This window comes from Kogia breviceps, chromosome 19 (genome assembly GCF_026419965.1).
Source record: "Kogia breviceps isolate mKogBre1 chromosome 19, mKogBre1 haplotype 1, whole genome shotgun sequence".
Taxonomy (NCBI): domain Eukaryota; kingdom Metazoa; phylum Chordata; class Mammalia; order Artiodactyla; family Physeteridae; genus Kogia; species Kogia breviceps.
In genome coordinates, this window is record NC_081328.1 from 21,734,826 (window position 1) to 21,761,612 (window position 26,787).

Consider the following 26,787-nt stretch of genomic DNA (forward strand, 5'->3'; position numbering starts at 1 on the left):
TATATCATGGTAAATAACACAAAAATATGGATCAGTGAATGAATTTTTACAAATCCAACACCTGTGTAGCCATCACATAGGGTAAGAAATAGAATGTTGCTACCTAGTTAGATTGCCTAGTGATTTTGAATTTCATATAAATAGAATTGTTTGGTATATAGGCTTTTGTGTCTGGCATATTGTGCTTTTTGCATATTATGTCTGTGAGGTTCATCCATGTTACAGTATATGGTAGTGGGTCATTTTTTTCTGTGCTGAATAGTCTTCCATTGTATCTGTGTACCACTGTGCTTGTCCATTCTCCTTTTGATGGACATTTGGATAGATTCCAGCTTTGGGGTCTATAGTAATGCTGCTGTGAGTATTCTTATCTCTTGGTGTATATGTGCTGAGGCTTCTAATGAGTATATGCCTAGAGTGGAACTACTTGGTCAAGGGCATGGTATCTTCAACTTGAGTATATATTGTCAAACTGTTTTCCACAGTGATTGTACTGATTTACAGTTATTGGCAATAAATAAGCAGCCTCTTCACTCCATATCCTGCCACCACTTGGTTTTGTCATTGTGGTTTTAATTAGCACTTCCTTGATTACAGACGAGGTTGAGCCACTTTTCATGTTCACTGATGATTTGACTATCCTGTTTTTGAAGTGTTTTTCCATGTCTCCTGCCTGTTTTTCTAATGACTTATCTTTTTCATATTGATGTTTAATTGTTATAGGTATTAGATGAATCCTTGTGGGGTTATAGTTGTCTTTTCTTCCATGCTGTGGCTTGGCTTTTCACTCTTCTGGTAAGGGTGGCTCATGAGTAACAGAAGTTCTTCATTTTAATGTAATAAATGTAATGTAGTAGAATTTGCCAATCTTTTATGCTAAGAGTTTTTTTGTGTTCAGTTGTAAAGTTGTTCCCTGTACCGTGATCATGAAACTACGTTTCTACGGTGTTCCTCTAGTATTTTATTAACTTTCCCTTTGTCATTTACATCTAAAATTCCCTGGTATTGATTTATTTGAAAGTTTTAAAAGTGTTTTTCAATAAGAGGTTCGGAAGTATTTGGAAGATATTTAAAGGAAAGCAAATAGGAAGCTGAAATCACAAAACTAGTATTTTTTTTAACAGTACCTATAATTATCAGCACAAGTAAGGTTTTAAAGATCAAACTCTCTCAGTAGAGTACAAGTACCAAGTACCACCCCACTACACACAAAGAGTAGACTATAGAACCTAACAGAGTGCCACCAAATTGCCTCCTTGCTATTCTTTTTTTTTTTTTTCGGTATGTGGGCCTCTCACTGTTGTGGCCTCTCCCGCTGAGGAGCACAGGCTCCAGACGCGCAGGCTCAGCAGCCATGGCTCACGGGCCCAGCCGCTCTGTGGCATGTGGGATCCTCCCGGACAGGGGCATGAACCCGTGTCCCCTGCATCGGCAGGCGGACAGACCAGGGATCGAACCCATGTCTCCTGCATCGGCAGGTGGACTCTCAACCACTGCGCCACCAGGGAAGCCCCCGATATGTCTCTTTTTGAATTATGGTTTTCTCAGGGTATATGCACGGTAGTGGGATTGCTGGGTCATATGGTAGTTCTATTTTTAGTTTTTTAAGGAATCTCCATACTGTTTTCCATAGTGGTTGTATCAGTTTACATTCCCACCAGCAGTGCAGGAGGGTTCACTTTCTCCACACCCTTTCCAGCATTTATTGTTTCTAGATTTTTTGATAATAGCCATTCTGACTGGCATGAGGTGATACCTCATTATAGTTTTGATTTGCATTTCTCTAATAATTAGTGATGTTGAGCATCTTTTCATGTGCCTCTTGGCCATCTGTATATCTTCCTTGGTGAAATGTCTATTTAGGTCTTCTGCTCATTTTTTAATTGGATTGTTTGTTTTTTGATATTGAGCTCCATGAGCTGTTTGTATATTTTGGAGATTAATCCTTTGTCTATTGTTTCATTTGCAAATATCTTCTCCCATTCTGAGGATTGTCTTTTTAATTTGCTCCTTTGTTACTTAATTCTAATGTAGATACATCAAGAAATCTGGAATTTCATGAAATACATAGCACAGGGAATGAGCCACCTTTGCTGATTATGATTGGCTACAGTGATGGAATGCAGGTCTGGAGCATCCCTGTAAGTATGAAGATGGTTGAATCCCTGAAATATAATACTTTCCAGCATGCTAGCTGGTGTGAAACCTGGCAATAATTTCTCTAAGGTCTCATCCATTTATTTTGCAAGCAATTGCTAAGAGACTGCTGCGTGTGGAACCCCATACTAGGCCCAAGGGCTAAGCGGAAAATGGGAAATTAAAAATGTTGTAAATGATTTGTAAAGTGGGCCAGCAATTGTGGGAATCACTTTACATGGAAGATCTAATTTCTTATCATAGTAACTCTACCTAGTTGGTGTTATTATTATCTTTTCCTGCATGTTTACAAAAGAGTAAAGAGGCTTACAGAAGGCTTTTAAAAAAAATAGTGATCATTTTTTAAAAAAGTTTTGAATCAGTTAAAACATTCATAGGGTACAAATTCAGGAGGTATAAATGGGTAACAAAACTCCCTACCACGCCTGTCCCCAATTTCCCTTATCTTGAGCAGTTTCTAGTTTTCTGGGATTTCTAGTTATGTTTCTTTTCCTTATAGCTATATTTTATGCTAATAAAAACATATATACATATAATTCTCCCATCCTGCCCTTCCTTAACAGAAGGGAACATATTATACAACTCAGTCTGTACATTTCTGTTTTTTACTTATCAGAGAGCTTCTCTATAGAATTTATAACTGCTTATAATTCTGTTTTTTGGATTTTCCTCAATTTACGTAACTTGTTTCCTATTATTGGAAAAACTTAAATACCCCCCCCCCCCAACGACCCCCTTTCTGGTATTAGAAACAATGATGTAATACGTGATTTTGAGCAAAGGTTATTTTGTGTCTGTGTATCTATATAGGATAAGTCATAATTTTAATAAATGTTTTAAATTGCCAAATACTATTCCCAGTTTCCCTATTCAATCCTACATGTTCCTCTTTGGGATGACCAAAATTAAAATGTACTAAAAGAGGAAGATGCTTGCTAGGATCACAGCTCAGTGAAGTGTAGTAGGGACTGCATACTTTGGCATGTACTTAGTTATGTTCTGCTCTTTGGCATGGCCTAGATATCCTGTCTCTCCTGTGCATTTTGGGGTGGGGGGGAGTTGGCGGGTGGTCCCTTTATTGTGTGTTTTTTTTTTTTGCAGTTGGAGGCCTGGAGCCAATAGAATTTTAGTTTGTGCCTTTAATAGATGCATTTACCACATTGTTTGAAGCCTCTTGTTAGTGGGTGGTTCAGCTAGAATTTTTTTCCCTTTCTTTTAGATTCTTTTGCATATTATGGTTACTTCTTAAAGGATTTATAAGCAAACATATATTACCTCAAATTTAATGAAATTCAGGATGTTCCTGAGTGCAGAATTTGGCTAAAGGATTATTAAGTAATGAATACATTGAACTGCATAATTCTTTAATATTCTAAGTAAAAATATTGTTTATTCTTTGATAAATCACTTATAATGAACTTTGGTCTTCCATCTAATCTTATAATAATTATATATCATATTATTAGGTATTTAGGATTTTAGGTTTTATATTTCTTACTTTTAAAGATTGGCTTTATTTTGCAGAGATAGAAGAATCCTGTCGGTATGTCATGGAATGAGTGTCCTCGTTTTTTTGCCTTTGGGGATATGTAGTTGACGTTTTTTCAAGGCCCTGCAATGTTGTTTGTAATTTAAGTATCACGCCAAAGGCATAGACAAAGGACTTCAAACGTGGCAGTCTTTGCTTGCTTGCTTTTTCCTACCAAGAGAAATATTTCTAGGTTGTCTTCAAGAGGAGAGGATTTTGTAAATATAACTTTTTCTTATTAATAGAGACTACATTTTGATTCTTCACACTGTTGACAGACTTGAAGGCAAAGAGGAAGCTAGAGCTTTAACAAGGTTGGGCCTTGTGGGATTAGGGATGTTGACTGGATTGAGCACATTTCTTTGGTGGTACTCAGGCTACCCACTTGCTTTGGTTATAATTAGAGGTATCACTTTTAATAGTTAATTTGTGTCTGGCTCTGAGTAACTTAAAGGTCTTATGAGGAAATTACTTCTTTACAGTAATTCTTATGCCCAGATTGTATTTTGAGAGATTTATATAATCTTTTCTTCATGGAATTTTCATTGACTAACAGTTGTTTTTATTTATTTGTTTATTTATTTGGCTGCATTGGGTCTTAGTTGTGGCACGCGGGATCTTCATTGTGGCATGCAGTCTTCCCTCTAGTTGTGGTGCGTGGGCTCCAGAGCATGCAGGCTTAGTTGCCCCGCGGCATGTGGGATCTTAGTTCCCCGACTAAGGATCAAACCTGAGTCCCCTGCGTCGGAAGGTGGATTCTTAACCACTGGACCCCCAGGGAAGTCCCTGACAGTTGTTTACTGTTGTAGTAGTATAGCCCCGTGAGGACTGGTTCAGGAATTAGAAGGCAGTTTGGAAAAATAATCTCCTTCTGTTGCACTGATTGAGCTCTTACTATGTTCAGAGAACTTTATATACACATTATCTCATCTGTTGTATACTGTGAGGGAGAAGTTATCCTATTTTACAGGTGGTAAGGTCACACTACTTATAAGAGGTGGAATTGGAATTCAAACCCAGTTCTGACTTCAGATTCAAAGCCCATGATCTAAGAGCTCTATTTCCCCTATGTGATAGCAGAAGATACGCCATGCAAGTAGTATGGCACCTTAGTTTTAGTTTTCATTGTAATAGGTTACGAAGTACCTTCATATATTCATCTTTTATAGACTAGTGTGACTGTTACCCATTACTCTAACTAAACCCTTCTGAAACTTGTTTATCACTAGTCAGTTATTCAGTAATCATTTAAGTGTTGCCATGTGCTAGACACTGGGGAGCTTATGTTGGTCAACCTAGAAATAATCCAGGCTCTTAGGGATCGTCGCAGACCGTAAGTTGTATTTGCTTTTCAGGAAGTGCGGGTGGGCAGAAATCAAACCCTGTCCAAACTACAGCTCAGTTTTTTCTTCAAGTTTGTGCACAGGGTTCCCTTCTGTTGATTTTATGTAACTGTCCCACCTGTGAGTCTCAGATTAAGAAAATAAACATCCTGGCTAAACATGTAAAAAATTGTCTATTTATGTAAGTGCACAAATATGAACAAGGCTTAGATGATATCTAGGAATATAGTTAAGTGGAGTTAGCTCAGAAGCAGAACTGTACAGTAGTAATTTCTCTGCTGCCCAGTCACTACCATTTTGTATATGAGATGGCTGCAGGAAAACACCAGCTTTCATAGTTTTCCCAAGCTGTCAGGCCCCTTCTTTCAACACATCTGATGCAACATAAGAAAGAATGATTATTTGTGATGTTGATATTCTGAATAAATAGGCCCTTTTCCCACCTGTGCCTAGCAGTGACATTGCCTCTTTTTGGTAATGTGAATATAGGCTCTCTTGCTTAAAATTCTTAATTAAAAAAAAAAATCAAAGTCATACATGTGCATGGACTAAAGACCGAATAATTTTATGGGAGTCGTATGAAAAAAACAGTAATTGTATATTCTTCCTTACTTAACTCCCATAGTTCTTTTAGCTCTTGTTATCTTTGCATTTATTTCAGTTATTTTATTTATTAAAAAATATTTAATTATTTATTTGGTTGTGCCAGGTCTTAGTTGCAGCACACGGGATCATTGCTGCCACATGCAGGATCTTTAGTTGCGGCTTGTAGGCTCTTAGTTGCAGCATGTGGGATCTAGTTCCCAGACCAGGGATCGAACCTGGGCCCCCTGCATTGGGAGTGAGGAATTTTAACCACTGGACCACCAGGGAAGTCCCTGGTGGGGACTTCAGTTATTTTAAAATATCTTGCTTACATTCTTTTTTTTTTTTTTTTAATATCTTTATTGGAGTATAATTCCTTTACAATGGTGTGTTAGTTTCTGCTGTATAACAAAGTGAATCAGCTATATATAAACATATATCCCCATATCTCTTCCCTCTTGCGTCTTCCTCCCACCCTCTCTTGCTTACACTCTTGATTTTTTTTTTTTGGCCAGTTTTACACATAGATTGACTTGGTGCCATGAACTGTGAGAATGTAAAAATTGTTCATTTATTCATTACAATTCTTGGATAAAGTATGTATTTTGAGCAAAATAGACATGGCCTTTGCTCAAATGGAGCTAGTAGGAGAAATGGATTTAAATAAAAATAAATTAATAGACAAATTGTAATATGAAGAAAATAATATGAGATTATAATAAGGAAGCGGCATAAAATTAATTAAGATTTAGCCACAGTAAGATTGGAACAGCAAGTAGTGAAGTCAGAGGCTCTGAGGTGGAAATGTTCTTTTCTCTATAGTGGGACATTGATTTAGATTTCTTAAGTTTTTTTCTCCTTAAAGAATATTGAGGTAAATATCTTTATGATCATGTAATTTGGAGAGATCAGTAAAAGTAAATATACTAAAACTCTTGATAGATTTACCAAATTGCATTCTTATAAAGCCATGCCATTTATACTTGCCTCATTCATTCATTAATTCATTCACTCAGCAAAGATTTATTGATTGCCTTTTATATGCCAGACCCTGTTCAAGGTGCTGGGAAAACAACAATGAGCAAAACAAAACCATTATTCTTATGGAACTTCCATTCTAGGTAGGTGGGTTGGAGGGTGGGGAAGATGATAATAAACATGTACCATGCTTTGATAGTGAACAAGTTACCAAGTGTTAAGGTGTGGTGGTTGATATTGTTGTGGGTTGCTATATTACATGAAGTGGTCTTGGAAAGCCTCTCTCAAAGACCCTCTGAGCAGAAGTGTGGACGAGTGATATTTATGGGTATTTGAGGGAGGGGCATTCAAAGGCAGTACTCTCTCATAGGATTATGTTGTTATTTTTAAAATTTTGTTTATTTTGGGGTCTTTGTTGCTGTGCGCGGGCTTTCTCTAGTTGCGGTGAGCAGGGGCTACTCTTCGTTGTGGTACGTGGGCTTCTCATTGTGGTGGCTTCTTTTGTTGCGGAGCACGGGCTCTAGGGTGCGTGGGCTCAGTAGTTGTGGCACACGGGCTTCAGTAGTTGTGGCTCACAGGCTCTAGAGCTCAGGCTCAGTAGTTGTGGCACACGGCCTTAGTTGCTCCATGGCCTGTGGGATCTTCCCGGACCAGGGCTTGAACCCGTGTCCCCTGAATTGGCAGGCAGATTCTTAACCACTGAGCCACCAGGGAAGTCCGGATTATGTTTCCTATATTTAAGAATAGCAAGGAGGCAATTTGGTGGAGCTCAGTGGGCAGGTGAAGAATGCTATATGGTGTTTCAGAGGTGGTGGTGGGCTAGAGTTTTGTAAGGTAAAGCTTACAAAATGAGCTTTGTACCATTGGAAGAACTTCAGAAGTTTCGCAAGGAAAACACCTATGCCCATCACCTAGATTATACCATGAAAATTTTTACTATACTTACTTTGTCTCCACCTGTAGATCTTACTGGATGCATTTCATGTTTGCTGATGCAAACATCAGCATACTTTCCCCTAACTACTTTTGCATTAACTAAAGTTCAATATTTGATTAGTTTTTTATTGTAAAATTTACACACAATTAAATATACAAATCTTAATATGTAAATTTCCTGAACTTTGACAAATCCATGGCAACCCAAATCTCTGTCAAGATATACAGTAGATCTTGATTATCACTCAAGACATTTCCTTCATGCCTATTCTCAGTTTTTCCTCCATCCCATCCATGAAACAACCACTGTTATTTTTTTTTCCATCATAGATTAGTTTTGCCTGTTTTAGAATTTTCTCTACTATTATACAGTATAGACTCTTTTTGTGTAAGGCTCCTTTCACTCACATAATGTTTGTGAGATTCACTCTTGTTGATTGTCCCTTTTAATTGCTGAATAGTATTCTAATATATGAATATACAGCTTTTGCCTGTTATGAATGAAGCTGCTGTGAAGATTCTTCTGTAAGTCTTTTTGTAAACATATGCATTTATTTCTCTTAGGTAAATATCTACAAGTGGAATTGTTGCTTCATAGGGTAGGAATATAGTTAGTTTTATAACAGACTTCCAAACCTTTTTTCCAAAGTAGTTGTATCGTTTTACATTTCCCCCAACAATGTATGAGTTGTACTATATCCTTGCCAACATTTGGTGTTGTGTCCATCATTTTAATTTTTTTTTTTTTAGTTGCGGCATGAGAACTCTTAGTTGTGGCATGTGGGATCTAGTTCCCTGACCAAGGATTGAACCTGAGCCCCCTGCATTGGGAGCGTGGAGTCTTAGCCACTGGACCACCAGGGAAGTCCCATCTTTTTAATTTTAGCCATTCTGGTGGGTGATACCTTGCGGTTTTAGTTAGCATTTCCTTGATGACTAGTAATGTTGAATGCTTTTTCATATATTTGTTGGCCATTTGAATATCTTTTAGGGATTATCTGTACAGTTTTTTTGCCTGTTAAAAAAATTGAGTTGTAGAAGCCAATGGAGAACTTTGAACAGAGGTAGACAGTGATGCCTCCTATAAAAATAGGGTGTGGCAGCTACTGAGCCCACGCGCCACAACTACTGAAGCCCGTGCACCTAGAGCCCGTGCTCTGCAACAAGAAAAGCCACCGCAGTGAGGAGACTGCGCACCACAACGAGTAGGCCCCACTCGCTGCAACTAGAGGAAGCAACAAAGACCCAACACAGCCAGAAATAAACAAATAAAATTAATAAATTTATTTTAAAAATAGGGAGTGTTAAGGAGCAGATTTGGGTGGAAAGATGGTGAGTTTGTGGACTGTGGACTGTTGCTGGTCTATGAACTGTTGATAGTCAGTGAAATGTTTGTTACTGTTTGCAACAAGATAAGTACAGAAGTTGAGAGTAAGCTTTTGGAAACCTATAGCTGTTTGCTAGTTGCTCATCATCCAAACCTGTGTTTGTCATTTACAGACGTATCTGTTTGTGCCAGAATGGAAATTAAATTTAAAAAAAAGTAATTAAGCCTTCATAACATGGTTTGACAAGCAGTCAGCGGGCAGCCAGTTGGAGGAGGAGTTGTTCATGACAATGAGTGTGTTTTAGACATTGTGCCGTCATATATTATTTCATTTAGCACAAGTAACATCTCTGTGATCATTAATATTCATTTTAGTGGTTGTAAGCTCTCCGTGGACATGCAATGAGATATAGAAGTTTCAGGGAGGAGATTTGAATTGCAGGATGAGGATTTGGATTTATTAATTTTTCAGCCAGTATGAATTCATTAAGAATCATTGAGTAACAGAGATACATTCCAAAATCCATATTTAATAAAGGTTGGTTTTTCAGTGGCTTTGGAATGAATAGAGAGTAAAGGAGAAAAGAAAAGGATATGAGGCCAGTTAGGAGTCAATTTCACTTCCCTGGTGGCACAGTGGTTAAGAATTCGCCTGCCAATGCAGGGGATACGGGTTTGAGCCCTGGTCCAGGAAGATCCCACATGCCGCGGAGCAACTAAGGCCATTGATGATTGTCGCTGTTCCTGTTGTTGGATGCGGGCACGGAGCCTGAGCCCCACAAGTCCCAGCTGTCTGAGCTCCTCTTGTCGGCTGGGGCCTGTCAGTTTCACATTGTCTACTTGGGAGATGTTGAGAGCCTGAACTGAGTTAGTTGTATTGGTAACTGATAAAACATTTAGAAGAGAAGAATCAAAGATGTTTCCAAGATCTTGATTTGGGGCTGGTGCAGCCTGGTATGTAAGATTGAGCATAGTTTTAGAAGAAATAGAATTTGATTATTAGAATTAGACTTACATTATGTTGAAAATTTTATAAGGCAAAATTGCACTGTATAGTTTAAATAATAAAGTGTTGCCATTAACAATTTTCAAGATAGTACCTTTGTTAAAAAGTCCTGAAATTTTTCCATACATTTTTGCTGTTAAATGACTACTTAGCTTTCTTATCCTCTTTTGAAATGCTTAATATCTTAAACAAATCTTGAAAATATATTCATTACAGCACTTAGAAGATGAGAGTTGCATTGTATGAAACAGTATATTTTTAGGTTCAGTAAGTTAAGATTTGAAGTGTTTTCTTGGAGCTTTTGAATATAACAAAGAAATAACAAAGAAATAACACTAGGTGTCGCTAACACATTGAGCTAAGAAAAGGATAGCTGTTCCCTTGAAAGATTTGCCCTAAAGCTTTTAGTGTAGCTTTTACGCTTTTTGTGTTGCCTTTACACAAAAAACTTTAGAGAAAACATGCAAGGACATATTTGAGGTGAATTCCAATTAGTTCATTATTTGTTAGAAGTTGGGTGCCAACAGACCTTGCCATGTCAAGATTGCTAGCCAGGAAACAATTTTTATGGGTTTCATTTGGGAACAATATAGTCAGTGATTTGGGTAACTGGCAAGCAGAGAAAGTTTGAATATGGACCCAAATCAAAAAATTGCCTTTGTTGAGAGTAGTCTTATTTTTTTTTTGGTCCTGTGTCTTATTACTGGCAAGAGGAGTAATTGATGGCTCTTTTGTCACCTGGCAATGAAAGATCTTTGGGTGTCATGGAGTGAATAGAAGCAAAAATGAAGAATAATATTGAAGTAACTTGTGGAATCCATATTAGTAGAGGAAAATTTTTTTGTAGTGTATGTTTCTTAAGGTGTCACTTTAGAGAAGTCTTGTATCTGAATTTTAGTCTTTCCAATGTTTAAATAGTGGCTTTATGTGACTTTTGTTGATTTGAAAAGTGAATTTGAAATTTATTATTTTAAATTGGTATTTTTCTTGTTTGAAGTATTTTTGATGTTTTTCCACTCTAAAATGGAAGATATTCTTTGGAGACAAGCTGACTTACAAGTGTGTGGAAGACAGCTTTTTCTTTTCTTATAAGTGTTACTGCGTATGTTAAATAACAAAGTGCATGGATCTTAAGTGTGCAGACTGAATTTTTATATGTGTGTAAAAATTCTGGGCACCACTCAGATTAAGACAGAACATTTCCAGCAACTCAGGAGTCTCTCATGCCACTTTCCTGTCAATACTGTCCTCATACCTCCCCGTAACCACTATTCTAACTTCTATCACCAGAGATTAGCTTTTTCTATTCTTGAACTTAAAAAAAGGGGGGCATGGGGGGACATAGATAACCCAATCTATTCTTTTGTGTCTGGCTTCTTTCTCTCAACAGTGTGACTATGAGATTCTTTCATGTTATCGTACGTAGAAGTAATTTGTTCTCAATTTTGCTACATACTATCTTATCATGAATACAATGCATTTTATTTTATTTATTTTTAAAATATTTATTTATTTATTTATTTGGCTGTGTCGGGTCTTGGTTGCGGCGTGCAGGGTCTTCGTTGTAGCACTCAGGCTTCTCTTGAATTGTGGCACTCGGGCTCCAGAGCACGTGGGCTCAGTAGTTGAGGTGCGCAGGCCCAGCTGTCCCCCTCATGTAGGATCCTAGTTCCTTGACCAGGGATTGAACCCACGTCCCCTGCATTGCAGGGCGGACTCCCAACCACTGGACCACCAGGGAAGTCCCACAATGCATTTTTAAAAGTTCGTTATACACCTGATAGACATTTTTGTTGGTTCTACTTTTTGAGCATTATGGATAAAGCTGCTCTGACGTTCTTGTAAGCGTTCCTTGGTGGATATATGCTGCACCCGTTTCTCTTGGATATAGACCTAGGAATGGATTTGCTGTGTCATAGTGTAGGTGTATGTTTAATTTTAGTAGATATTGCCAACCAGTTTTCCAAAGTGGTTTTACCAATATGTACTCCTACCAGCAATGTATGAAAGTTTCATTTGCTCCACATTTTCATTAGCTGTTAGTATTGTCAGTCTTACTAATTTTAATCATTTTTTTGTGTATGTGTTGATATCTCATTGTGGGGTTTTAAAGATGCTTTTATTTTGCAATAATTTTAAACTTTCAGAAAATTTTATAACTAGTACAAGGAACTCCTGTTACTCATTACCCAGATTTACCAATGAAGGACATTTTGCCTCTTTTGCTTTATCATTCTCTAATTTTTTTTTTCTGTGAAGATTTTTTTCTGAACCATTTATAAGTAGGAGAATTTATGCCCCCCCCTTTTCCATAAATAATTCAGTATATATTTCCTGGGAATAAGCACATTATCTTTTACAACCATAGCACTATTATCAGAACCAGGACATTTAAATTTGATACAATACTATTTTGTAATCCACAGTCCATTTTCTGGTTTCATCATTTGTCCTAATAGTCTTCTTTATAGGTTTTCTTACATTTTCACTTTCTTAATATTGTCTTTTGATGAAAGAAATCCAGATCAGATTTTAAGTGGTTTACTCTATTCTTTTTTTTTTAAATTTTTGGCTGCCTTGGGTCTTCGTTGTTGTGTGCGGGCTTTCTCTGGTTGTGGCGAGCAGGGGATACTCTTCGTTGCGGTGTGCGGGCTTCTCATTGCAGTGGCTTCTCTTGTTGTGGAGCACGGACTCTAGACGCGCAGGCTTCAGTAGTTGTGGTGTGCGGGCTCAGTAGTTGTGACTCACGGGCTCTAGAGCGCAGGCTTAGTAGTTGTGGTGCACGGGCTTATTTGCTCTGCGGCATGTGGGATCTTCCCCAACCATGGCTCAAACCCGTTTCCCCGGTATTGGCAGGCAGATTCTTAACCACTGCACCACCATGGAAGCCTGGTTTACTCTATTCCTAATGCTTTTTGTATCCTTGTTTACTCTAAGGCCATGAAGATATTCTCCTGTGTTTTCTGTTAGAAGGCTGTTGTTATTATCTTTAGGTTTATAATCCTTTTGAAATTTTTGGTGTATGGCATGACATAGGGGTCAAGGCTTTTTTGAATTAAAAAAAAAAACAACTAACTCATTCAGCACCATTTCCTGAAAGGACCATTCTTTCCCCATCAAATATGAGCATGTAATTCTTGCCAGCTCTGTGTTTTTGCTCTTTCTTTTTTGTTTTTTGGTTTCTTTTCAAATTGATTTTTAAAACCTTTTAATTTTGAAATAATTATAGACTCATGGGAAGTTGCAGAATATTAGAGTTCAAGGTACACTCCTCCCAGTGTCCCCCAGAGGTGACATCTTATGTGACCTGTAGTACAATATCAAAACCAGGAAATAGACATTTACATTGATTTTTCAAAAAATTTTGTAATTTGTCTTTTCCAGTTTTATTTAGATATAATTGACCTACTACATTGTTTTTCTTTTTTTTTTCACTGTGCTGAGCAGCATGTGTGATCTTAGTTCCCTGACCAGGGATCGAACTGGTGTCCCCTGCATCGGAAGCACAGAGTCTTAACCACTGGACCATCAGGGAAGTCCCTACATTTACGTTGATTTTTTTTTTTTTTTTTTTTTTTTTTTGCCGTATACGGGCCTCTCACTGCTGTGGCCTCTCCTGTTGCGGAGCACAGGCTCCGGACACGCAGGCTCAGTGGCCATGGCCCACGGGCCTAGCTGCTCTGCGGCATGTGGGATCTTCCTGGACTGGGGCACGAACCTGTGTCCCCTGCATCGGCAGGTGGACTCTCAACCACTGCGCCACCAGGGAAGTCCTGATTTAAAAAAAAAAAAATTATTATTTATTTTTTATACAGCAGGTTCTCATTAGTTATCTATTTTATACATGTTAGTGTGTACATGTCAATCCCAATCTCCCAGTTCATCCCACGCCCCCACATTGATTTTTAACACCATAAATTATGGTCATTTTGCCCATTTTGAACTTTATCTGGATGGATTCATAGGATATGAACTCAAATTTTCATCTGCAGACACAACGATTAATCTTGAGACTTAAGTCCCATTTCTTTTTTCAATTGACCACATATGAATATTCTTCAACTCTGGCCTAGGGGTTATTTGCATCTAGACGGAGTGTGCATTGATCACACGGTTCTCATTTATGCCTTTGCTTTTTATCTTCTTTCTTTATGTGTACGTTTCTGGTTTAAAGAGTATTGGTCAGCTTGATGTGAACTATCAGAAGGGATAACAAAATTAATAAATAATTGTTTTAAAAGGCTAATACTATTTTAAATAAGAAATTAACTAAAATTATAATGCATGAAGGTATGCACATACAAATTATATATGTTTGTGACTCATTCTTGCCATTATTGGCGTTTTGGACCAGATGATTCTTTGTTATGGGGGGCTGTTCTGTGTATTCTAGTTGCCACATCTGTGACCTCCATCTACTAGATGCCCAAAGCAACTCCCTGAATTGTGACAGTTAAGAACGTCTCCAGACATTGCCAAATATCCTCTGGTTAAGAACCACAACTCCAGAGAAAATTTTGGTTGAAACTACTGGCTTAGGTACATGTAATTTGATGGGAAAAGTTGTTGTGTGTAGTTAAGAATACCAAAGAGTTACTGTGCATATATATGTACACACACACACCACACACCCACTTTAGTAAGAATTGTTTAAAAATGGAACTGAAATATCTGTATTTTTAAATATTAAAATTATTAAAGTGCTATCCATTATAAACCTGTTCTTTCCCTTAATATTCATTCAAGTTGATTGGCAATAATCAATTGTCTCATTTTTTTTCAGATGGGAAGAGTGAGATAATAGAAAGTATTAGTTTTCTAGGGACCTTAAAAAGAAATGGCACTAGGGTTTCTATTTTCTAAATTTTGTTTATATTCAATTTAATGTTTGCATTTTGGACATAGGACCAAAGGAATGAAATGGAGAATTTCTGATTTCCTAATTTTTGATTCAATTTACCTGTGAGTTTCAGTATTTTCTGGGAATCTTGATTTTACATTAGCAGTGGGGAGAATTCTTCATAAGGCTGTCTAGAACTGTGATCATGTCTAATGGTCTTTGTATCTCTGGTGCCAAGTACATTGTCTGGCAGTTAGAAGGGTGTGTGTGTTTGTGTGTGTATTTACATATATATTTACATATGTACGTGTATATGTATATATGCACATGTATGTATGTGTATACATGTTTAATAAATGTGTTTCTAGATTTCAGCCTTTTGCTGGATATTTTCATCAAAGTGTACTAGAGACTCAATATCAGAAAGATCCAAACTAAATTTCATAATCTTTTGCTGTTTGCTCTCATTCCATTCCATTCCCAGTCCATCCCTTCTTCCTAAAATCTCCTTTTTAAAATTAATTAACAGAAGTTTCATTTTTTCGTTCAGCCATACTGAAACTTTAGGGTCTCTGCTACGTATTAGGAGGTGTAAATGTAACTAAGGGCTGAGCCCTGCCTTGAGGAGATCGTATTTTACTTGTGCACGATGTCACTACATAATTGTAGTCTATGTCAGTGCTTCCCAAATGGGAGTGATTTTGCCCTCAAGGAAACATTTGTCTATGTTTGCAGACATTTTTTATTGTCACTGTTAGGAGCTGCCACTGGCATCTAGGGAATTTTGACACTTGTGTTGCATAGTAAAGTTTCATAATATTAATATAAATAATGGCAACTATATAAAAAAATAATCGGAGTGTACCACACACATTATTTTAGGCACATGCCCATTATTGTCTCATTATCTTGTCAATTTAACTAGTTAGTGTTATTCCTGTTTTACAGATGAAAAAAATGGAAGCTCATATTTAACCAGCTCAGCTTCTTTAATAGATGCCTTAAAAAAGAGACTATTTTTTATTTATTAAAAAAAATAAATTTATTTATTTATTTTTGGCTGTGTTGGGTCTTCGTTGCTGTGCGCGGGCTTTCTCTAGTTGTGGCGAGCGGGGGCTACTCTTCGTTGTGGTGCCCGGGCTTCTCATTGTGGTGACTTCTCTTGTTGTGGAGCACGGGCTCTAGGTGCGTGGCCTTCAGTAGTTGTGGCTCACGGGCTCTAGAGTGCAGTCTCAATAGTTGTGGCGCATGGGCTTAGTTGCTCTGTGGCATGTGGGATCTTCCTGGACCAGGGCTCGAACCTGTGTTCCCTGCATTGACAGGTGGATTCTTAACCACAGCACCACCAGGGAAGTCCCTCAAAAGACTATTTTTTAGAGCAGTTTTAGGTTCATAGTAAAATTGAGCTAAAAATACGAAGAGTTCCTGTATACCTCCTGCCCCCGCCAAACACACAGCCTCCCTGCTATCAGCATTCCACATCAGGAGTGGTGCATTGTTAGAATCGATGAACCTACGCTGACACATCATTATCACTAAGAGTCCATGGTTTACATTAGGGTTTACTTCCAGTGTTGTACATGCTGTGGGTTTTGACAGATGTATAGTGTCGTGTACCCACCATTATAGTGTTATACGGAATAGTCTCACTGCCCTAAATATCCTCTGTGTTCTGCCTATGTATGCACTGCTCTAAAAGTTTTGTGGGCACCCTTCTCTGGCAACCACTGGTCTTTTTAATGTCCATGTAGTTTTCCCTTTTCCAGAATGTCATATAGCTGGAATCATACAGTATGTAGCCATTTCAGATTGGCTTCTTTCACCTAGTAATATGCATTTAAGTTTTCCCCACGTCTTTTCATGGCTTGATAGCGCATTTGTTTCTAGTGCTGGGTAATATTCCACTGTCTAGAGGTACCACAGTTTATTTATGACAGACACTTTTAAAAAATTAAGATATACATACTATAAAATGTACAAATCTCAAGTCTGTAGTTTGATGACTGTGTGTGTGTTTTATATATGTTTATGTGCAAATAAGTCAAACTACCATTGAGAACAAAATGTAGAACATTTTTCTTACTCAGAAAGTTCCCCAGTCACTATTAGCCCCAAGGTAATCACTATTCCGACCATAGATTAGCTTTGCCTCATTGAACTTCACATAAGTAGAGGCACACAGTATGTGCTACTTTGTGTCTGTCTTTTGCACTATGTCTTTTTAAAATTCACCCATGTTGTTGCCTGTTGCAGTAGTTGTTTTTTAATTTTTATTTTCCTTTTTGTTTTGCTGTGTCGGGTCTTAGTTGCGGCACATGGGATCTTCGTTGAGGCATGCGAGATCTTTCGTTGTGGCGCGCAGTCTCTTCGTTGCGGTGCGCGTGCTTCTCTCTTGTGGCGTGTGTGTTTTCTCTCTCTAGTTGTGGCACGTGGGGTCTAGGGCATGTAGGTGCTGTAGTTTGTGGCACGCCGGTGCACCCAATAGTTGTGGCATGCGGGCTTAGTTGCCCCACGGCATGTGGGATCTTAGTTCCTGGACCAGGGATCAAATCTGCGTCCCCTGCATTGGAAGGCGGATTCTTTATCACTGGACCACCAGAGAAGTCCCAGAAATATGTATTTTTAATTTTTTTTCATTACTGGGTTTTATTCCATGGATCGAATGTACCACAGTTTGTTTAGCTCTTCTTTTGATGAGCATTTGTGTTTCTGGCTTTTGGCTATAGTAAATAAAGCTCCTATGAACATAATTGTAGATTTATGTACTTTAGGAGTAGAGGGTCATAGGTTAAGCATATATTTAACTTTATTAGAAATTACCTGGAGTTTTCCAAAGGGGTTGTACCATTACACACTTACATCCACAATATCTGAGAGTTCTAGTTGCTCCATTTCCTGCAACCATTGGTGCTGTTAGTCATTTTTAAAAAAAATAAATTTATTTATTTTATTTATTTATTTTTGGCTGCGTTGGGTCTTCGTTGCTGTGCGTGGGCTTTGTCTGGTTGTGGCGAGCGGGGACTAGTCTTTGTTGCAGTGCGAGGCTTCTCATTGAGGTGGCTTCTCGTTGCAGAGCATGAGCTTCAGTAGTTGTGGCTCACAGCCTCAGTAGTTGTGGCTCGCGGGCTCTAGAGCGCAAGCTCAGTAGTTGTGGTGCACGGGCTTAGTTGCTCCACAGCATGTGGGATCTTTCCGGACCAGGGCTCGAACCCATGTCCCCTCCATTGGCAGGCAGATTCTTAACCACTGCACCACCAGGGAAGCCCCTGTCAGTCATTTTTTTAAAATCATTTTGTCAATATTACAAGTTTTTTGTGTGATATCTGTTTTACAGAAGAAAAAAACCTTAGCCTTCTTTTTGTTATAATCCTTTTCTCTTTGGTTAGATATCTACTGCAAAGCTATCTTCCGTCAACAGATTATATCAGGGTAGGTTTACAATACGAGTATAATATGACAAACTCTTTTAAAAGTGGAAAAAGTCTATAAGCCAAAATTGGCTTATCTGCAGCCCTGTTTTCTCTCTTTCCCTTTTCAATTGGACATGTATTCAGCATGAAATAAAATAATGAGTTAAAGGGAATCCAGTTTGTGTGTCTGAGTGATTATGAAGTGTTTATGACAGCTGCTAGGCTGACACTCTCTGTAATGGTGTTACATTGGCTTCTGAACACCTTCCAGTCTGCCTCCAGGCGTGTGTGTCTGTGTAGTCTGAGTGGTTTTACATTAACATCCACCCTGAGTAAGATCTTTTGACTACAGAAGTGTTACTTGCAAATGGAAGATACCATTAGGGCTGCTTCAAAGCTCTGGAATTGTATTTGGATTGGTGATGCTGAAGTAATGGCTCGGGTTTTGAAGTGTAATGTCTAAATCTGCGTTGCATAACCGGAGGAACGTGTGAGTTTAAACTGCTTTTCTTTGATCTTCCTTTCAAAAATCAGGCTGAAGGAGAAAGGTTAAAGTTGCCTTAAAATATTCCTCTCTATGTGTGTAAAAATTTGGAAGTATGAAAATATGATTACAAATTCCATTCATTATTTATGTTCTGCGGTTTTCATATTGTTTTTGAAACTTACTTCCTTTTTGCCTCAAGTTTTGTATTTTGAATTTAGTGTCAAGACCAAAATACAGACTCGGTTGCTGTCTGCTTTGTGTGGTTAGCAAATATCTGTTCTATAAGTTGTTAGTCCTCACAAATATGCATTTTAGGTGGTTTTTGTGGTTTGCGTTTTTTTCTTGATGGCATACAGAGTAGGTTATGGAGATACTGACACTCTGACATTAACTGAATCATTTGTGGTTAGGTAGGCAAAAATAAAACAAAAAGCTTGTCCCCTCCTTCCTCCTCCTTTTAGGAGCTTTCAAAAGAATAACTTTTTTACCATTAGGAATACTTTCCTCAATGTGTGCTATCTTAAGTTTTTGATATTGTTGGAGCAGAACTGTAGCACATAAAATGACCACCTGGCAGTGACTTGTTCAAGAAAAAAAACCCCGAGTTTAAAAACTGTTTTTGAATACAGTATTAATGGGAGATTCTGATGCCTCTTTGATCTGGTCATTTGGGGGGAATATTTTTCTCTGTTTCCTTATGTCTAAAATGAAAATATATCATCAGATTGGCTCACAGGGTGAGAGAGAGCTAGAGAGCTTGCTTTGTAGTGTGATCATTACTCATGTAGCTACGTGCTGTCCTGTTGCTTAGGAACCAAATATCTTAGTATAAGATGATACTTCCCTCTCCTTCCCCTATCTATTGTTTTATGTTTTTAAATTTTTACCCTTTCTCTCTAACTAAAAAAATACATATATGTGTGTGTGTGTATATATATATATGCATTTACCTGTTCTCCTTATTTAAGAAAATTATTGTTGGTACTTTGTAAGTTAAAAAAACTGGCAGGAATTCCCTGGCAGTCCAGTGATTAGCACTCCTCAGGCTTCCACTGCAGGGGGCCCGGGTTCTATCCCTGGTTGGCACAGTGTGCCCAGAAAAAAAAAGAAAGAGAAAAGAACACCAGGGCTTTCCTGGTGGTGCAGTGGTTAAGAATCTGCCTGCCAATGCAGGGGACACGGGTTCAAGCCCTGGTCCAGGAAGATCCCACATTCCACGGAGCAACTAAGCCTGTGCGCCACAACTACTGAGCCTGCACTGTAGAACCCGCAAGCCACAACTACGGAGCCTGTGTGCCACAACTACTGAAGCCCACATGCCTAGAGCCCATGCTCCGCAACAAGAGAAGCCACTGCAATGAGAAGCCTGTGCACTGCAACGAAGAGTAGCCCCCGCTCACCTCAACTAGAGAAAGCCCACACGCAGCAATGAAGACCCAACGCAGCCAAAAATAAGATAAATAAAATAAGTAAATTTATTTTAAAAAAAGAACACCAAAAACTGTCATGAACCAGTCTTCGTTTTGAAGAACTTCATCAGTTCAGTTGTCTTGTATGTATGATTACTACATGTGAAACAACTAGCAAAGTGATAACTTATATACGTGTTTATTTAAATAGACCAAGTAAGGTCCTTTTCTTACTTTAGGAACAGAATCATTTAGTGTAAAATGTTATCGGCTCTTCATTCCTCCCATCTCTATATATTTTTACCTCTTATCCCTATTTGGGGTGGGGTGGGTATCAAGGAAGGTAAAAATTTGTTTGTGAAATTTTCACATTTTTCATATATATGAAAATAAACACTAATATACTATTTTTAAAGCAGTTTTATGTTTACATAAAAGTTGAGCAGAAAGTACAGAGAATTCCCATGTATCCCTCATCCCCCACATTTTCCCCTATTAACATCTTGCATTAGTGTTGCGCCACGTGGCTTACAAGATCTTAGTTCCTGGACTAGGGATCGAACCTGAGCCCATGGCAGTGCAAGTGCTGAGTCCTAACCACTGGACCACCAGGGAATTCCTGAGGTACATTTGTTAAAATTGATGAACCAGTATTGACACATTATTAACCAAAGTCCATAGTTTACATTTTTCTCCTTAATGAAAAAGTTTTATTTGTTATTACTTTTAAACTTTAAAACTAATGAAGCAGTGTTCTTATTAAGGACTTCATTTCAGTTGTGTCTGTGTGGCTGGTACATGTGAGACAATTAGAATAGATTGATAATTCTACATTTGTTTATTTAAATGGACAGTTTTTACATCACTCTTGGTAAGAAAACCTGTTGCAGGTAAAAACATTGCATTAACTCAGAAAGGTTGTATTGAGCGTGGGATATTTGCCGGCGAGAGTGGCGACTCCCTTGATCTTGAGCGGGAGTGTGAAGACCAGTGTGATAAAACCTGCTGCCCAGATGAGGTGCTGCTTGCCACTCTGATAGTAGTCCTTTTCTTGAGAGCTGAAAAGCTCAGGAAGTAATATACCAGTGGGTTCAAGAATGAGTTGTACCAAAATGTGTTTTATGACGTGGTGTTATAACAAATTTCCAGGTATTAAATGTTAACAACATGTTTTGAAAACAGGGAGGCAAAGGCAAATTAAGTACCATTAAGATTGAATAATGATGCCAACATAGACTTAGTCGTTTATTTATCAGTTCATTCATTTAACAAGCATCTTCTTGATTTAACTCTCTTGTTTCATATTTTAAATACACAGTTTAACACCTTTGCTTTGTTAGATAGATATGTCATTACCCTTATTTTAAAGCCAAACTCAGATTTAGCAAATTTGTATAGTTTATAAACAGAAGTCCAGTTTATTTTCCACTGTAATAAACTGTTGGAATCGTTGATGTTGCTGATGTGATATTTGTAACTGATGATCTGTCAGACTGTACACACTTGGCATTGTTGCCATAGGCCATGATTTCAGGAAAAGAATAAAACTTCCAGGGTCTTACCTGTGGGCTACTTTTACTCTCTTTGATTTTCCAGATGGAATCAGAGGCACTACTTGTTTGGAAAACTCAGGTGTGAAAGATATTTTTGACTGAAAGTCAGGATGTGCATGAGATAAACACAAAGAATTTTTTTTCTGATGTCTTTTATGTCTGATGGCTTGTTCTTTTAATTTATATTTCCAGTCTAAAAATGCCCTACTTTATATGATGTAGCCATTTTGAAAAATAGGTAAATTAATACCTCTTTTAAAGTTTTTTATTTTAGAGATTAAAGCTTGCTGAAGTATTTATCAAGGAAAAAAACCTGCTAATCATTACCTTTTGTATTCGAACTGCTTGAGTTATAGGAGAAAGATATAGTAATTTTTGTATATTTCCTATCTTTAATAGGGACTGAATTTGCTTTGAATGTTTGTGTGAATTTTTACAAATCAACATTTTTCCACTTCAAGGGCTATCATTTTGTTATAACCCAATCATTGTACCTTATATCAGGGGAGAGATTGCTTATTACTGGATTTGGAATTAAGATATGAATTCAGTTAGGTATGAAAAACTCTAGTTTTTCCAGAGCTGCTGAAATGAGTTCTTGAGTCTCATTCATAAGCTGGAAATCAAGGGTCCTTCAGGACAAAACTCTTAGACATCATGAGCCCTGATGGAGGGCCACTATAACAAAGCCTGTTTGTTTATTTAGTTTGAGGCATCATTGCTTTTCCAAAGGAAACTGATTTATGCATTTTACTCACTGTGCATAATAGATCTAAATCCATAATTTCTTAGAATCAGGCAAATATATTGGGCAAGAGACTCTATCAGACTGCCCATGAGATAGTATAACTAAATTCTAATAATAATATGAAAGGGTGAAACCTCCTTTGAAGAAAATGCAAATTAAAATGACAGTGAGAATCCCACTGAACATCCACCAGAATGACACCAACTGTTGGATGTGGAGCAGGTAGAGAACTCTTTTACACTGATAAATTGTTCAGTTACTGTTTTGTTAAAATTTACAAACTATGCACATATTCCTAATATAGAAGCAATTCCAGTAGTATATACCCAAAAGAAATACTTAAATATGGTCACTAAATGCCATGTGAAAGAATATTCATAGTAATATTCCTTATGATGTTACCAGTTAAAAAAATGGTAAAGTCATGACACTCATACAACTGTAAAATGGACATGTGTCATAGATTTTATTTAACTTATTAATGAGGTGTTAGACAAGTTAACGCTGGTTCAAAGGAGAATCTGAAGAACACATATAGGGAATTAGGAATGCTGAAATGACCCTGTTAAGAGATGCAAACCTAGCTAATAGCCTGTTGGGAAAGTGTATACTGCTTGGAATCTTTTTTATGAGTGGAATTCAATTGTATCTCTACTAAACAAGATTCATTTGCATTTCTGTGGGCAAGAGTCAATTGCCTTACTATCAGTTTTCTACAATTTACAGTATTGTAAAATAGCCCAGTCAAGACAAAGGTGCAGATTCTTATAGAATCAAATAATCCCAAAGGATCCACTATACAACGCTTGGTAATCCACTGGAAGAACACACAGTAATCTTTTTCCCATTCGAAAGTTTGTTGCAATTTTTCCTGACATCTTATGAGCCCCAAACTAGAAACAACCTAGAAGTACAGCAACCAACAGTAGAATGGATAAATTGTGGTATTTTCATACAATGGGAATCTATATAGCAACAGAAATAAAAAACGACAATCATATGCAACAATACAAATGAATTTCACAGGCATGTAATGTGTGAAAGAAGCCATTCACAAGAGAGTACATACGATGTGATTCCATTTAAATAAATTTGAAGAAGTAGAACTTATGTGTGAGAAGTGTTAGAAGTCAAGATAGTGGTTATGGTTATTCTTGCCTTGGGTTTGTGACTGCGAAGGGGTGTGGAGGGACCTTCTGAGTATCTGTAATGTTCTGTTTCTTGATGTCTCTGCTGGTAACAGAGGGGTATTAACATTGAAAATTCATTAAGCTGTACATATACCTAAGATTTATGTATTACTTCTAAGTCTGTTATCTTTCAGTAAAGTTTGCTAAAAAGAATCAATTGGAGACCACAGTTCTCCATTTGACCAGTGTCTAAAAGGGAAGTTGGGGGTGTAAATATGTACTGTTGTCCTAATTCTGTGTTGTAGAGCATTATTATTATTGTCCTTTGTGTTTGATTGAATTTTCTATTTTGTAGTCAGGTGCCTTTGAAAAATCATCAGGATTTCAGAAACAAGTTTGGTCTGAGGGCTAGATGACCTTCATGTGCTTTCAGAATTCTCTAAAAGCACTTATAAAGCCCCCCTCCCCGCCCGCCCCAGCTTTTATAGCCTTTTCTCTGTGTGTATGATTGTCTCAGCTGTTATAATTTCCTTTTGCCTTAGGTTGAGCTGTGAGATTCTAAACTTGTACTCCCCCCACCCCTTTTTGGTTTGGTATGTAATTTGCATATTTTCACCATGTGAAAGCTATTTTCTATGGTTGGAAAAGATTTTTTTCCAACAGTGTGAACAAATCATTCTTTGTTCTCCTTATTGTGCCTCCAAACTGGTACGTCCGGTTTATGCTCCAAACAACAAAAGCCTGTCATCAGAAATTAAAATGCCAGTAAGAACAAAGGCAGAGACCCATGAGGAACTATTGGAGAGGTTTCCTCCCTGTTTGCTCCTCTCCCCAAGTTACTGCAGTTGCCAGGAAGTTGGAACATTGCTTGATACGCCTTCCTTGTAGTTCTCCCCTTGTATTTATTATTGTTGGTTTAAAAGTGAACTTAGAGCTCCTGGTAATTCTTCTCAGGATCAGTAAAATCCTCATCTCAGAGATTCTTTGCTCTTTTCAATGAGCTCTTTCTAAGAAATCTAAAAATCACTTTGAAAGCCTTAAAAAAACTTCATCAGTTTCGGCACTCATTTATTTGAGAGCAAAATTGCCAGTGAACATACAGTATAAAATGATTAGAGGCAATTGAAAACGGCAGCTAGAGTGGAGCCTATAAGGACATATCCATTCTCTCTGTGTCCTATCTAAAATGTGCACGGCTTATCTATGTACGCGTTATTAGCACGGTCTCTGTTCTGAAATTGTATTCCAGTATAGAGTTTGCCTATATTATTAGGAGAGTTCTCTTCTCTGGGAAGTTTGACATTTGTGACTCACTTAGGATACTTTAGAATTATGCTTCTAACAATTTTGATTTTAACGTATTCACAAATTTCTATACATAGTAATAGTGTTTCCCCCCACCTCCCTTCCCTGATTTGAAGGACCTTAACTTAGAGGTAATAAAGGATCGGTAATGAATGTGGAGATGCATTTTGTAATCACTCCTAATGTTTTTTTTTTCTTACCTGTTGCTGTATATTTAAAGAGGGATTTAGAGTAGAAGCTTAGACTAGAATAGGGCATTTAGGTTTGTTTTAAAAGCCGTTATGCTCAAAAGCATGGTGTGTTCAGATTTCAGAATGTTTTTGTATATCAAAGTAAGCTCTTGGGTATTAAATCCAGTGATAACAAACGTTTATCATTGTGAATATGCCAAGACAGGTTTGTTTTATTCTTTATTGTTTAGTATAATTTAGTATAGCAGCTCAGTTAAATGTGATTAGACTTTTTAACTTTAAGGTTTTATTTGATAGGACCAAAAGCTAAATGCTAGACTTGTGGCATATGGAAATAATAGTACAGAGCAGTGAATTTTGTGTTAGAATACTATGATTTGTTATAGGTATAAACCTTATTTGTGAGAGGTGGTTTTCATTACTCTGAATTATAATTTCAGTGCAATTTCTACAGTATTTAAAAAAAATTTTTATTTATTTTTATTTTTGGCTGTGTTGGGTCTTCGTTTCTGTGCGAGGGCTTTCTCTAGTTGTGGCAAGCGGGGGCCACTCTTCATCGCAGTGCGCGGGCCTTTCACCATCGCGACCTCTCGTTGCAGAGCACAGGCTCCAGACGCGCAGGCTCAGTAGTTGTGGCTCACGGGCCTAGTTGCTCCGTGGCATGTGGGATCTTCCCAGACCAGGGCTCGAACCTGTGTCCCCTGCGTTGGCAGGCAGATTCTCAACCACTGTGCCACCAGGGAAGCCCCACAGTATTGTTTTATAATTTATTTTTCATTGCATTCTTAGTAGAAATAGTATATATATTGAAGAATACTATTTATACATTGCCCAACAAGCAATCTCTTTTCAAAAAGTAAATGACTTGGCAGCTTTGGAGATAGCCAGTAATGCATCTATAATGTAATTGGACTGTATTAGTGATTTACCTTTCGGTGAAAGTGTTCTTAAAATCAAAGAGGTGATGGTAATTTTTAGATTTCAGAGAATGTGTGATTACTGCATTGGGTGGGAGATTGAACAAAGTGACCCTTTAAGGATTTTTCTAAACTGAAAATTCTGTTCTATAAGAATAAAATGTGGACTTAAGAGCTGTAGTGTATAATGACAATGGTATTTCATTTAGAAAATTAATGTTTACAGAGGAATTTGTAGAGAGGTAAATTTAAGTAAATTTAAGTTTGCTATACTGAGTTTGTAGCTTTTGTGTGTTTAATTGGTGATAGGTGGTGCTATTGTTGCATAGTTAGTGGGAAGAGCCTAGCATTCCTCATATCTTCTGCTTCCCAAGTGCTATAGAGGGATTTGCCATTGTGGCCAATAAATACATTTTAATAATTTTTATAAGCTAAATGAATATGATAGCTCTTTAAGAGACAAAAATATTTACAGTTTGCAGCTCTTAAATTCAAGTAGAAGAGAAGCTGAAGATCTAAAAAAGCAGTTAATCTAAAAGACAGCTCTGCAGATTTATAGTCTAATATTGGAGGATTGATAAGCCTTTTATAATGTATACAATGTTGATATTTTAAACTCCTTGTTTGGCAGGCCTATTTAAAAAAAATACTATTAGCGTGTTTATGGAATGTTTATCATTTTTATATCTGTTGTAAGTTCTTAGGTATTTAGAATGAGTTATTTCTATATCTGTTGTAAGTTTTGGGTATTTAGAACGAGTTTTATAATATTTGCTATTTTCCCTATCTGATATTACATATTCCATCAAACACTTGAGAATTAAGAAAATGTATTGGGAACTACATTACCACTTATAGTAGTCTGGAAAGCCTTTCTTAACATTATGATTTAATATGTTCAATATTTCAATTAGCAAATTGTTCTTTTGAACCACTA

At 37.4% G+C, this 26,787-nt stretch overlaps 1 protein-coding gene across 6 annotated transcripts in view; it reads left to right on the forward strand.

Moving 5' to 3' along the window:
* BCAS3 (BCAS3 microtubule associated cell migration factor) overlaps positions 1-26,787 on the forward strand; it is a 564,511-nt gene that overhangs the window by 16,502 nt on the left and 521,222 nt on the right. For all 6 annotated transcript variants that reach the window (XM_059047562.2, XM_059047561.2, XM_067021771.1 and 3 more), the window contains exon 5: positions 2,035-2,141. In XM_059047562.2, the coding sequence (XP_058903545.1) occupies positions 2,035-2,141 (107 nt within the window). The remainder of the gene's footprint in view (positions 1-2,034; positions 2,142-26,787) is intronic.